Genomic DNA, 14,124 nt, shown 5'->3' with positions numbered 1-14,124 from the left:
ATTAAGGTGAAATTTTACCTAAGATTCAAGGAAGGTGATGTAAAGAATTTCCATGCACATGCCTTATTTTACTCCCACAACAAGTTTTTGATTATCAGTGGTTTCTTCAGTGTATTTCATATAATGGTCTTTAGAAGCAATCCAGTATAAAATGAGAGTTGAAAGTTATCTGGTTAGTTTAGACTTTGGAAACAAACATAAAAATAAGTGATAGCTGTCTGATGGGCATATCTGAATACCTAAGAGCTACATTTTCTGTTTAGTGTGTGGCATGTTCAGGAGTGCTCCTGGCAGCTGGGGGGTCTGAGGTTTCTAGGAGGGAGGAGCATCAACAGTTGACTTTGTCTGCAGAGAAGGCACACACAGCATGTACAGGGCAACTCATATACTTTTTTATCCTCCGTGGTGGTGGTGTTGGTGTTCAGGGAGTGGTTATGAGGTGGAAAGCCCCTAAGCATCTCTTAGTTTGTTCTTCTTTAGGCAACTGTTTGATTGTATCAGCAACAAATGCTTTTTCCCCATGTTCTTCCAGTTACTCTTAGCCTGTATTTTAATTTTCATATTTTTGTCATATACTTAGCAACTTATTAATTCAACAGATGTTAGATACTGTACTTGTTCTTAGTATCATTGGAATTTTTTACATTTAATACCTCATAGCATATAGGTATGCAAATATATAATTTTGTGTGAATAATCTCCTTTGACTGTAAAAACCTTCATGAAATATTTATAATCATTTTTGTTGCCATTTTTCTCTTATTGTTTCTCTCTGAATTCCAGTGCATCTCAATCTACAGTTTTCATAGCATGATTTATACATTTCCTAAAACTTCATTACTTCTTTGTAGTATACCATGCACATGAGTATCTTTGAATGTTTCCATATATGATTCTTATGTCACAGTTTTGAGAGCAACTACTTTATTGATGGAACTAGGGCCAATGTGATTTGAATAAAAAATGCAGGAAAATAGTTGTATTTGTAAGTACTTCATCATTTTGACATAAATCATCTTGAGGAATTATTTTCTTATTGCAGAACTCATACTCTTTTATTTGAAACCATTTATAATATATAATGCTTTATGACATTTGCTTAATAAAATGTCTTCCTTTTGCCAAATGTTATTTTCTTTAGATATATGTTCATTTTATCTGTTTTTTTGTTGAGAATGTGCCTGGTGTGTATAGTAGTTCTCTTATCTGTGGTTTCATTTTCCATAGTTTTAGTTACCTAAATTCAATTGTTATTCAAAAATATGACAGAAAATTCCAAAAATAAACAGTTCATAAGTTTTAAACTGGGCCCATTCTTTTTTTATTGAGTTTATTGATACATTTTAGGTATACCTTATGATCACATTCATCACTGAGAATTTGTACCTATGCAATGTACATCTTGATTCTTATTTTTTTCCCATTCCCCTGCCCTCCCTTCAACCTCTCCACCTCTCCCTATGTACATAAGCTTTATTTCCATTTTTTCCTTCTTTAGTGTTTTTTGCTTTCTTCTTTCCTTTCCCCTGTCCTCCCTCTTTAGTTCCCCTTCCCTTTGAGCATTTTCTTCCTATTTTATAATATTTAGTATACATTTTAGTCCTCATTGACACCTTCAGTTTCTCATACCAAAGAAACAATTCAGTATTTACACATATGTGTCCTGCTTATTTCACTTAAAAATATGGCCTCAAGGTGCATCCATTTAGCTATAAATGTCTCGTTTATCTTCTTTATGGCTGAGTAGTGCTCTATTTTATTTTTAAAAACACCCATATCTTCTTTATCCACTCCCCATAAACTGGGCCCATTCTTAGTAGTATATGGACATCTTTTGCCATTGCTCTCTGACCTGTCTAGACGTGATCATCTTTTTGTCCATTATATCCATGTTACATGCATTACCTGCCTGGCCACTTTGTTGTTTTCTCATATTTCAGGTCAGCTGTTGAGGGTTCAGCTAACCTTCATCTGGCGGTATAATGCTACATCACAATGCTTACAACATTTTCCTCACTTTATATTATTATGTAGGTATTGTGACATCTCATTGTCACAAGAAAAGTGACTATAGTACAATAAGATAAAGACCACATTCAAATAAGTTTTGTCCCAGTACATTATTATAGTCTGTTTTATTACTGGTTATTGTTTTTAATCTCTTATCATGCTTAATTTATAAGTTAGGTATATAGAGTAGGAGCAGTGCATATATTGGGTCTCATGTTGTCTTTGATTTCAGGAATCCTCTGGGGGACTTGGAAAAGGGAGAGAGGCTTCAGATATTCTGGACTGAGGGAATGGCTTACTTTATGGTAAAGGGCTCTGGGCTCCCCTGTTCAAGTTAGTGTTGTCCTGAGATGTGGAACACCTGGAAAACACAGCTTTTCATATCTATTGCATGTCGCCTGAAGCTTAGAGGGATACTTCATATTACCTGGTGTGGGTCTGGATCTGTAGAATGGATATGAGAAAATAACATGATAAATATTGGTATTTAAAAGAAATATAAGACATTTTCTATATCTTCCCAGAGAGTACAATTAAGACTGTTATAAGACAATAAAAGGAGATACACTTCAACTTGATATAAAATTTGATAGAATTTTAATAGAATTATTAAGATGTCAAATGAGGTAGTTATAAATTTCCTGTCACTATAGGTTTGTATCAGCTTAGTAGGAAAGGTAGAGAAGGGAATCCATTTGATCATGAACCAAATTTTAATGGATACTTTTAACATTTTCTTGATAGAAGGGTTAAAAAAATGAATTGCCACTATCTCCACTTCTTGATAGCAAGTTGTAGTTGATTTGTTTTTTCAAAATGGTATGAAATATTTAAGATGCACATTGTAAAATAATTATAAAACAAATATTTTATTTCTTTTTTGCCATCTTGGGGATTAAACACAGGCCCTTGTGCATGGTAGGCAAGCCCAGCCCCCACCACTGTGCTACATCCCCACCCAGAACAACTATTTATGTAATTGCCCCTTAGATTAGAAAGTATTACCTGTGCAGTTCTAGATGGCCTGTCTTGAGCCAGGCGTGATGGCACATGCCTGTAATCCCAGCACTTGGGAGGCTGAAGCAGGATGATCACTGTAAGTTTGAGGCCAGTCTGGGCTACATAATGAGTTCAAGACCAGCCTGAACTACATAGTGAGACCCTGTCTTAAAAAAAAAAAACCCTGTCTTAAGTCTGAATATGAAAAATTTTACTGTATTCCCTTTATACTTTAACACAAGCTTTACTGAGTCACATTTAGAGGCAATTAACATGTTTTTAACATTTTATACATGCAGTTGGCTGAGGTATGCACAGGTACCACATCCTAAGATTCAGTCAACCATGGATCAACAACAATTTAGGAAAATTGTAGCGATATTGGACATATATAGAATTTTTTCCTTGGCATTGTTTTTGCCACACAATATAGTATAACTGTTATGTACATGGAATTTACATTGTATTCGGTATCATAAGTAATATAGAGATGATTTCAAGCACATGGAAGTGTAGGGAAAGATTAGACATAAAAGCCCAGGGCAAAACACAGATACTAACATTGTATAATGATCACATGCTTATCTGTGATGGAGGATTATAAAGTTTATCTGTGCCTGACAATTGTAAGATCATTATGTACCCTATTATGTCCTTTATGAAAGTGTTACCCACATTTACTTATGCTGACCTTGCCCTGTTCCCAGAAACAAAGACTAAGACCCTGATTGGCCTAGTCCACACCAATCCACAAAACAGTTTGCCCCTGTAAGTATGGACTCATCTCACACTCACCAGGCCATTCCCAGCAGGATGCACCCTGTCTTGCAGCACCACTCTGCTAAGGTTGCTCTTCTTCTGCCTTCTCTGTATTTGCCACACTTTAAAAAAAAAATCCTTGGTTTCACACTACATTAGTTGTGACTCTCCCAATTTTTGCTAAGAGGCCCACTCCTTCATTCTTTGCTGAAGTGACAGAAAGGACCTGAAGAGAGGCAGAGGCTCACTCAGAGACCCCCCCTGCCCAACGCAACAGGGCAACAGGAAGATAAACATAAGCTGCTTACTAATACCACCACATTTTTTTTTTTGGTACCGGGGATCGAACTCGGGCCCTTGCGCTTGTGCAGCAGGTGGTGAAACCACTGAGCTAAATCCCCGGCCCTAACCACATTTTATCAAGGAGGCTAAAGCATGTATAGATTTTCATATCTTCAGAGGCCCTGGAACCAGTATCTGGGACTCTGTGCCATCATACTACTGGTATGATTTTGTAACTCATGAAGGAACATATCATACATCTATACTGCTTACATGTTTTACTTCTTTATTGATTTTTCTCTGTCAGAATGCTCCAGAGGTTGAGTAGGCCATCATTTTTGTGTTAATGTGAGGTATGTAAAATACATTATCAAGGTAGTTTTTAATTTCCATTTTTTCTGATTACTAGTAAAGAACATTTTTTGTGTTTGTTGGCTTTTTCAGGCTTACTCTTTTTATAGCTTGACTATTCAAATATTGTGTCCTTTTTCATCCACTTGTTTATTCTTTACAGATTCCTAGAAGTTCTTTATGTGTTCTGGGTAGTAATCATTATTAGTTACGTGCAGGAAAGATACCTCCTTCCATTTTGCAGCTCCTTTTTTACTTTATTCATGTTGGTTTTGGTGAATAAAAGTTCTTCATCAAAGAAAGTGAATTTGTCAATTTTTTCAACTTATTTAAAAAAATTACCTGTTCCAAGTTCTGAACATCTTCTACTCTATTTTGTTGTAAATGTTTTTAGACCTTGGCATTGCATTTTCAGATATTCATGCATGTAGGTCTGTTTCTGTCTTTGCAGTTCCGTGCAGCTTTTTATTCAGTGGACATACGTGGAGGCTTTCTGCATGCCAGTCACTGTCTGATCCCTACAAGCCAGATGTGTATCACACAGGCATTTCTGCCTTTGTGGTGCTCATTTTCCAGTGCTGTATTTTGCCAGGATCCTACTTGTTAATTACTGTAACTCTATAAATCTGAATACCCAGAAGAGCAAGTTCAATCGCATTGTTCTTTTCCCGAATTATCAATACTTTTCTTGGTCCTTTATATTTTCACGTATTTTTATGATCTCCTTTTCAAATTTCATGAACGATATTGCTGATAGATGATATTTATTACCTTTCTACCCCCATAAGTTTTTGCTACTATGTATATGTGTAAAATTATATTTTAAGACAAATTAATAGCTAAAAATTAATAACAGGCTCTTTACTGATTTTTGTATGAATTTTAATTATATATGTATGTGAATGAAATATAAAAGTATGATTAAGCCAGAGATGCTTTTCAACAATTTTTTTTCGGAACGCTCTTTGACTTTCTGATCAAGTGATAACCTCTCCCCCTTAGCAGTCTTATACTTGAACACACCTTATGGACAGAACAAGTTTGATAGAATCAAGTCAAGAATTCACTGAGGTTTACTTATTCTCAAGGACAGGGCTTCCTGCTAGATCTCTACTTCAGAAAATAGAGCTTAATCCCAAAGTGCAGAGAGAATTTCAAATGTCCACACTAACCAACAAAAGGAAATAATCTTTTAGTTTAAAACTAAATTAGAATAAGTTTTACATTGACTTATACTGAAAATTTTGACATTAAATCTTTCCAATTCCTTATAAGCTAAGATTAAGAAAATGTAATATTAAGAAATAATAATCCAGCTTGAAAAAGGTATTTTCTTCAAAGCAACTTGTTAAGAATTATTTAAATATATGTATGTAGACAAAAATACATACAAAAAGGTATACTATAAAGAGGTATCTGCTGGTTCACAAAACAAGTGTTTGTATTTAACAAAAACCTCATTTCATTCAACTAACAAAATTCAAAGATTGCAGTAGTTAAAAATTTACACTCAAACCTTGACCTCTTAAGACTATTTTAAAGAGTTTTGCCATTTATGTTTTAGGAAGATTTCTCCATTATTTAAGATAACATGTGAGCCGTTCTGTTAGGAGACTATTATTGTCAACTGATTATTAGAAAGTCTTATACTGTTATCTTCTAGATCCTCAACTACAGAGTATGAAGGATTTCTAGTTTTTGTTATAAAGAAAACATCAAGTCACTGAAAATTTTCAGTGGTTCAGTGAAATTAGGTTTTATTCCACATAAAAAATAATTATAAATATTAATATACAAGATTCAGGTCAGCATTTCATGATACCTTGTAGCATTTCTACACTATTCCTGTAGGACCTTGGTATTTCTCATCTTTAGCTTTCTATTTCTCCTCTCTCAGATCTTGGTATGTTGACATGTGCTGCAGCAGTCAGGGAAACCACCCTGATCAAAGGTCTGTTATATCCTTTTGCCTAGTACTTCACTTTGTACATCTCCTTCTTAAATGCTAAAAAATTTGGAGAGTTGTAAGAGTTTTCCATTTTCATTGAATTCATTCTTAATCTGTGATTAAAATCATTTAAATTTCCTGAGAATTCCAAGAAGCTGTGAATAGCTGTTACATACTTCACCTAGAGTTTGTAGAAGTAGTTAGTTTAGGTATCTGAGTCTGTATCCATCCTGACCTAGATTTTTCTGTGTCAATTTTAAATCATGAAGTAAAGAAAGATACTCTACTCTTGCTCATGTTTTTCTTTTTAATATTCTCTTTTCTTTTTAATGTCATTTTCTTTTTCATATCATTATCTTTTTATTTTCATATCATTCTCAGTGAACCAATTCTAAAGATTTCAGAAGACATTGTTCTATCACATCCTTAAGAATGTGTTCCTACTTCATGGGAGTAAAGCATGTAAGGCTTACAGTCATGGCATTGCTGCTAATTACTGCCTAGCTAGTGAATTGTCAATAAGTCAGTTTTTGTCTCTTGTTTTTAATCAACACAATTTTCCACTGGTATGGATTATTTCTTGTGTTCTGTTCCTCTGTCATTTTCCGTGTGTTTTTGAGTTGATACTGTGAAGACAGACAATGATCTATTAATCATCTATGGTGTTGCTATTTCTATTTGCCTGTCAAGTCTAATTTCCTTTTGTGTGATTGTTTCTATTGTCAGTATTTTAAAACGAAAGACTATTTTCTATGGTTATATCTGTTATCTTTAGCAATAGGATGCTCCACTGTCCTAGCCCAGTGATGGTGAATCTTTTAGAGCTTTCAATGATAACAAAGAGCCAGCAGCAGTATGCATGCCATATGTTTACACCACTGTCCCAGGCCTTTATCAGTATACACTTCCATAAAGATCCATAAATTTTTATATTCAATAAAATACACTTCCATTTCCCAAGAATATTATTTAAATAGGTATTGAACACTATAAGGCAGACTCCTGCCAGGCACTGGAAATAATAATAAATAAAAGAGTTCCTGCCCTCAAGGAACTTACAATATAATGATTTTTGGTTTGGTGACAGTGTTCCAGTCCTGATAATATTTCTATATGATATGGCATATGCTCAGATCTTCTTTCTTGCACATGTTAGCCTGAAGCAAGTCACTTCTTTATGCCCTTGCTTAGTGATTATGTAGTAAATTTCAATCCTCTTTAGGATCAAGAAAGTGTATGTCGACAATCTTGAAAAAATGAGATATATTTCTTTTAGAGCATAATATTTTTCTGAATGATGAGAAGTTAATTTTTCCATTGGTCACTACTACATCATAGGACAGCCATAAATGAATGAAGCACAGGTTGAGCTTGACACAGTTAAAAAGACCTTGAGGTAAAAGAGCCTTTAAATCTACTGAGAATGGTTCTTAGAATAATTTAAGAGGTAGTATGGGTGTTTTGTATCCTTGAAAACTCTTTGAATGGCAACTTTATATAGTAGATTATATTTAACTTTCCCTTACTCAGCTGTTTGTCAGAGTCCAAGAATTGTTTTATTCCTGAATTAAGAAGTCTGAAGTCCCATCATGGTCTGGTTATACGTACCTTTGCCTCTGTATGACATTGGAAGAGAAAGTGTCATTTCAAAAATACAGCTCCCCTAGGCATCTAAGTTCACTGGTGCCAACAAGCTGGCATTTTTGTGGCTTTGTATTTATAAATATGTTTCAGTGTTTTTCAGTAGGTAGGCTATCTTTTGTAGAAAAGATAAAGAACTTATAGATTCTCTTCATGTCAGAAAAATAATATGAGATATTCATGCATGCATAGCTCTGAACTGCTTTTCACATGAGAAGAGGTTATAAGGAAATTTCATAGGACAGCTAGCTTGATTTTACATAAAATGTAAAATTTTATCATTAATTCAATATCAACATTAGCTTTTCTATCCATGTAAGAGAAGTTTGCTTAAGGAACTTAATGTTTTTTAGAAATACTTTCATTGTGATTTCAGATAATTCCATGGTGAATATAATTTATTATAGTCGTACAAGGTCCTTATGTTTATCTTTAATGTCATCACATCAGTGTTTTTTAAACACCATTAATGTATAATCTATATTTCCTTTGGGAAAATGATCGCCATAATCAGCCCATTATTATAATATTCTAACATTGTTCATTAAATGTCCAGTTATGTGAAATAAAAAGACAATGATAATTCTAATGATAGCAGAATCACACAAGCTTAATAAGATATATCTGTTGATAATTTGCCTTTCTTTATATAGCTCTTGATCATGTTCATAAGACTGAAATCTTTATTCGTACTGTTTCTTTTTCTTCAACACATAGGGGTGTGAGCTTATTTCAACTCCTGATCAGGACCACACTGACTTTACCAAGTGCCTTCAAGTGCTTCAGAAAAAGATAGAAGAAAAAGGCCTACAGGTAAGCTATACATTTATTTGGTAGCTAAGGGTCTTTTTACCAAGGTTGTAAAATAGCCTGTTTAAAACTTTGACTTATCTGAAATGTTTATTAATTTTGTAATGTTCCTTTTGGATTTATGTTGTGTTTTTCTATATATGAAATAAAGTTGTATTGGGCTGCTAAAACATTAACAGGTACATGTAAATCGAAGGTCACAAATATAAATATCTTAGGGTGACAAGGTATAAAGTGGGTGAACTGGACCGTGCATGAGATCATCAGAATCAAGAGGTCGTTGTTGTTCATCTCTAGTTTGTTGTTGCTGTGCAGAGGCATATGTGCTTTCTTAATATATCTGTTTAAATATTGTGTTCACACAGCTGTAGAATTTAGTCCAATACTTTTTCTCCAACTACTGACAGGATCATATGGCTTTTTCCTTTCTCTGTTAAAATGATGACTTTTGGGGGTGGATCTTCCAATGCTGAACCAACACTGCCATCCCTATAACAAAACCACTTTCTACATACTGCCAGATCTGACTTCTAATTGTTTTGTTAGACAAATTTCTATCTATGTTCATACTTTTTCTTCTATTATCTTTATCCAGTTTTAGGATTAGCACAGTGTTGATTTCCTAAAATGAGGGGAGAAGTGTTCCTTCTTTTTTCTGCTTTAAATGTTTGATATAATTTGTCAGTTAAAATGTATATGAGCCTATTGTTGTCTTATAGGTAGGTTTTCAAGGTAGGAATATACTTTCTTTAATAGGCACTATTCAAATTTTATATTTCCTCCAGAGTTAGTTTCATTAATTTGTCTTCCAAGTTACTTCTTAGAAGTTGTCAAATTTATCTCAGAAAAGATTTTTGTAATATGCTTTCTATATCCTTTTAAATTCTGTAAAATCTGGGGTAATGCCCTCTAAATTTTGATATTGTAATTAAAACAATGTATAATTGATATTGTGTAATAGGAAGAAAAGGTCTAAAGGAGTAGGGGAAGTAGGAGGGGTAGGGGAAAGGAAATAAGGGAAAAGAAAAAATATGAGAAAAGGAAAAAAATGGAAACAAAGTCTTTGCAAATAGGGAAGGGCGGAGGGGATGAAGGGAGAGCAGGGGAAGGGGAAAAAATAAGAACCAAGATACTCATGTAATGGTACAAGATCCCAATGATGAACGTAACTGTATTTTATACCTAAAATGTACCAATAAACTTAATGGGGAAAAAGTAAAATAAAAAGTAAATATTGTGTTCACAAATCAAATAGACAAATATACCATTTACTTGGCCCATTTTCCATCATTGAAAACTCTTATGGAAATCATAAAATATCACCTTCATTTTTTTAAGTGGGAGAAGAATCTACTACTTTTCATTTGTGTATTCTTTAAGGTATCTAGTAATGATTTTTCATCTATCATCCAAATGTTTAATCACATTCATTAATCAATAACTAAGCATACATATAAATTTTTTTATTACTATTGAAATGATACATGAAATATTTTAGGTTCTTTTTTTTTAATGTGAAGCGAAGAGGTTTATCTTGGTTCATAGTTTCAGTTCATGGTCATCTAGCTTCAAGACATCATGGCAGAAGGGTGTGCTGGAGGAAAGCTGCTCAGCTCACACCACCCAAGAAATACCAGGGGAAGAACACTAAAGACAAAGAGAGCACAGAGAGCCTCCAATATCATTCCCCTATGACTTTTCCAGACATAGCCAAAAGTGTCTTTTGTTAATCTCTGAAGTCAATCAAAATTAACCATCACATCTACCCACGGTCTACTTGACATCCAAACACATCTTCTTAAACTATACATAATCTCGAAATGAAGACAAGGTCATAATTTTACCTAACATTATTCAATTATACTGCCATATAATTATACAACCAGAAATGCTCTATTTCCTTTCCCAAAGTTTCAGTAGTCACAGTAGTGCTCAAAATCCCAAGTTCAGTCTCCTCTGAGATTCACAGCAAACCTTTACCTGTGAACTCCTGTAAAATTCAAAAAACAAGTTATGTAATTCCAAGACACAATGCACCATTGAACCATTAAACATTTCCCTTCCAAAAAAGATTTACAGGAGAACAGAAAGTAATAGGACCAACTCAAGACAGAAAACCAACAGGCAAACATTAAGTCCTGTAGTTCCATGACCAGCATTCAGGGAATGTGGCAACATGATGTGATCTCTACAGGTTATGCCAGCCTCACTCCTATGGCCTTGCTGGTTGCCACTCATATGGCCTCTCTCTTGGGCTGGCTCTGCTCACTACCTACAGCTTTCCTTGGCTCATGTTCCACATCCCTAAAATCTTGACATTCTTGTGATTTCCAGTGCTTTTGCCTCACACCCACAGTGTCACAGATGGCTCTTTCAGGGACACCTGGCAGGGACTTCCACCCTATCACACATTGTTTGGACTTCCAGGCCTTCCTTTAAAATCTCAGTGGAAGGTTCCATGACCCTTTCTGTAATTCTTGCATTCTACATCCCTGCAAAATCAGCATCAGGTGGATGACAACAGTCTGCTGCCAGTTTGAGCAGTAGCCAGGTCCCCTTGGACTATGGTTGCAGTGGCTTCTGAGTACTTGGTTGATTGATCATGAAGAAACACATCCATAGGTAACTCTTGAGTAAGCAGGATCCTGAGGCCTCTCTTCTCAAAGCAAAGGCTTTCAAAAGACTTCACATTTTTAACACTTAGGCCTGTGATACATGGGATCTTGCTGATTCCTGAGACACCTCCAAAGCGTCTTTCTTTTTGTACTGGTGCAAAGTACTTGATTTCTTTTTAATGGCACTAATATCTTAAGCAACCACATATTTTTTGTCCTCAACTTTGCTTGTGCTTCTTTTCTGGCAAAACTGCAAGTTTTTCAAGTTTTTCAGAAGCTCTCTTTTTTGCTTCTGATTCTCATTATAAGTATGGGATTCCATTCCAAGCCTTTAAAGCCTTCTTTCCAATGGATCATCTACCCTGTGCTGCCCCCTCTCTTCAAGGTTCCTTCTTCATGAATAGAAAATTAGAAACAGTTAACACTTAGTTGAGGTAGCTGAAGATCCCTTAACATCTGAGGACACTGCTCATCCAGGCCGGACTCAACTAGGTTCGCTTAGATGCTCTTTGATTCCCATTGGAGCTTCAGCTCCAAGGCTTCTGGCTCCAAGGAGACTAAGGTTGGGATTTCATTGTTGAGTTTGATGAAGTCTTGTCCATCAGAGGTATTGTTCCAGAGTTTGACCCTGTGCAGTTTGTATTTTTCTCTTAGACCTCTCAACCCTACTGTGTTCAGTCAGCTTTTTGTCACTGTGGCAAAATACCTGAAAAAAAAAAAACAATTTAAAGGAGGAAAGATTCATTTTGGCTCATGGCTCATACTTACCTGGTTCCTAAGCAGAAACATCTTGGTAGAAGGGCAAGGTGGAGAAGGCCATTCCCCTTGTGGCAGCCAGGAGGGAGTGAGAAAGAGAGGGAGAGGGAAAAAAGAGAAGAAAGGGCCAGGGTTAGCATATAACTTTCAAAGCCAAGTACCTACACAGTGACTTGAAATTTCTTAAGGTTGTTAAGAAACAACTATAAAAGTAAACAGGAAGCATTGAATGGCAGTTTTTCATAGGAGAAATAAGCTGAAATGCATTATCAGTTGTGTAATTTTATACCAAGAAAACTAGAAAAAAAAGCATTGTATAATAGAATGCATTTGATAACACCAATAACAGGCATGGATTTCAACTTGGCCTCAATAATCCAGTAAAAGAGAGAGGCCTCAGGCACAGCTCATTGGATCTCATGATGTTTCCTTAATCTATTTTATCCCTGCTGTATGGGCTTTGTCTTCTGACTGATTTTTCTGACTGCCTCTAACTCTTACTGGCAGCAACTTTTTACCCTTCACAGTAGAGGGATAAGCATGAGAGAGAAGGGATGTTTGCATCACTTCTGACCATCATTAAATTTAACTCCCAAGATCTCCCTGTTAAGGCACTCCTGGAGTTGGCAAAGGAGGGTGAGAGTATCCTGATTGTCTTAGACTTGACAGAGGGATGGAATCAGTCCGGATGGCTCACATATTCAACCTCCATGGCTAATACATATTTTCCTAGGAGAGGTAGGTGTCAGGGAGGCAACTTCAACAAACACTCACTTCCTAGCAATAAAGTTTATCAGAAATTTACTCTAGCATTTATCTTAGAGGTAGTAAATCTTTTCCACCTTTGGAGAAACACCTTGTTAACTATTATAATTGGCAAGTATAGCCCAATTTGCAAACTCAGCAAAAGTAATTAAGTGAATATTTCTCACTTCTGTTATAGCTTTGCTGAACTGCAGTTAATGTATCATACTATTTCTAGTAATAAATTTTCATAATTAATATTTGCTTAATAACAGAAAATAACCAGTTGTGATTTACCTAATTTATCCAAATATAGCCAGATCTGAGTTACTTAGAAAAAAATTATAAATCTTCACAAGTATGTTTTTATTTCTGCAGCACTTTCACTGAAATTATTAGAAACTAGGAGAGAAGTTATGTGCATCTCATTTGTTATCTCCAATTGATAGTCTCTGTAATACAGTGTGCAGTTACCAAGTCTGAAATAATAGTATCTCAGACTCAATAAGACTGGAGTCCAGAAAGAGCTTCAGACAGAAAGAACAGGGTATGATCGAAAACAAAATCTGAGGGAGATATGGCTGATCCATTGATGGTCCTCAATAAGGGTACCTGATAGACTCACATTGGAAAGAAATAGGACCAACCCTCTAATTCAACTAATTAGTCATAGAGTAAAAGCTGCTCAGGAGGAATGTGAATAAAGCTCACAAGTTATCGTGGGCTTTGTGGCATGAAGTGCTGCACCCTGCAGAATTTGCAGCTGGGTAGTGGCAGCTCACTGCCCTCTCCTTAACCTAATGGTGAGCTCTTGATGGAGAGAAATGTGTTATTGCCCAGCCGTAGTGGGCCCAATCCATTCTCAGGTGTTATCCAGTATTAGTCGTTCTCCTTGTTCCTGAAATATGTGGTATCCCCTGCCCTCTCTTACATCTAGGTGTTTTTCCATGTTTGCCTTTCTTCCTTGTTTTTTCTTCTCTTTCCCTAGACCATATGGGGCAGTATTTGTCTGATTTCCCTTAACTATCACTCACTATCTTCCGCTAGTCCATATTTTTATGCTCCCCTTTGTTTTTCCTTTAGAGCACTCTGAACACTTAGTCATTGTGTTAATTATTTTTGTTTTCTTGGAGTTTTTGTTCCCAGCCTGACTGTGCAGCCCATGAGCTGGGGCCAGGTCTGCTCTTTGGAAATGTAATGGTGGTACTT

General features: G+C 35.5%; 1 protein-coding gene across 1 annotated transcript in view; it reads left to right on the top strand.

Annotated features, from left to right (window-relative positions):
* The window catches only part of Tpk1 (thiamin pyrophosphokinase 1), a 412,808-nt gene that overhangs the window by 190,261 nt on the left and 208,423 nt on the right, over window positions 1-14,124 (top strand). The window contains exon 9 of the mRNA XM_087207730.1: window positions 8,708-8,803. Coding sequence (XP_087063856.1) covers window positions 8,708-8,803 — 96 coding nt within the window. The remainder of the gene's footprint in view (window positions 1-8,707; window positions 8,804-14,124) is intronic.

This window comes from Heterocephalus glaber, unplaced genomic scaffold, assembly GCF_053883595.1.
Source record: "Heterocephalus glaber isolate CG9 unplaced genomic scaffold, H.glaber_assembly_v1.0 deba00000818, whole genome shotgun sequence".
NCBI lineage: Eukaryota > Metazoa > Chordata > Mammalia > Rodentia > Bathyergidae > Heterocephalus > Heterocephalus glaber.
Note: the sequence above shows the minus strand (reverse complement) of the source record. Positions and strands in the feature narration are given on the sequence as shown.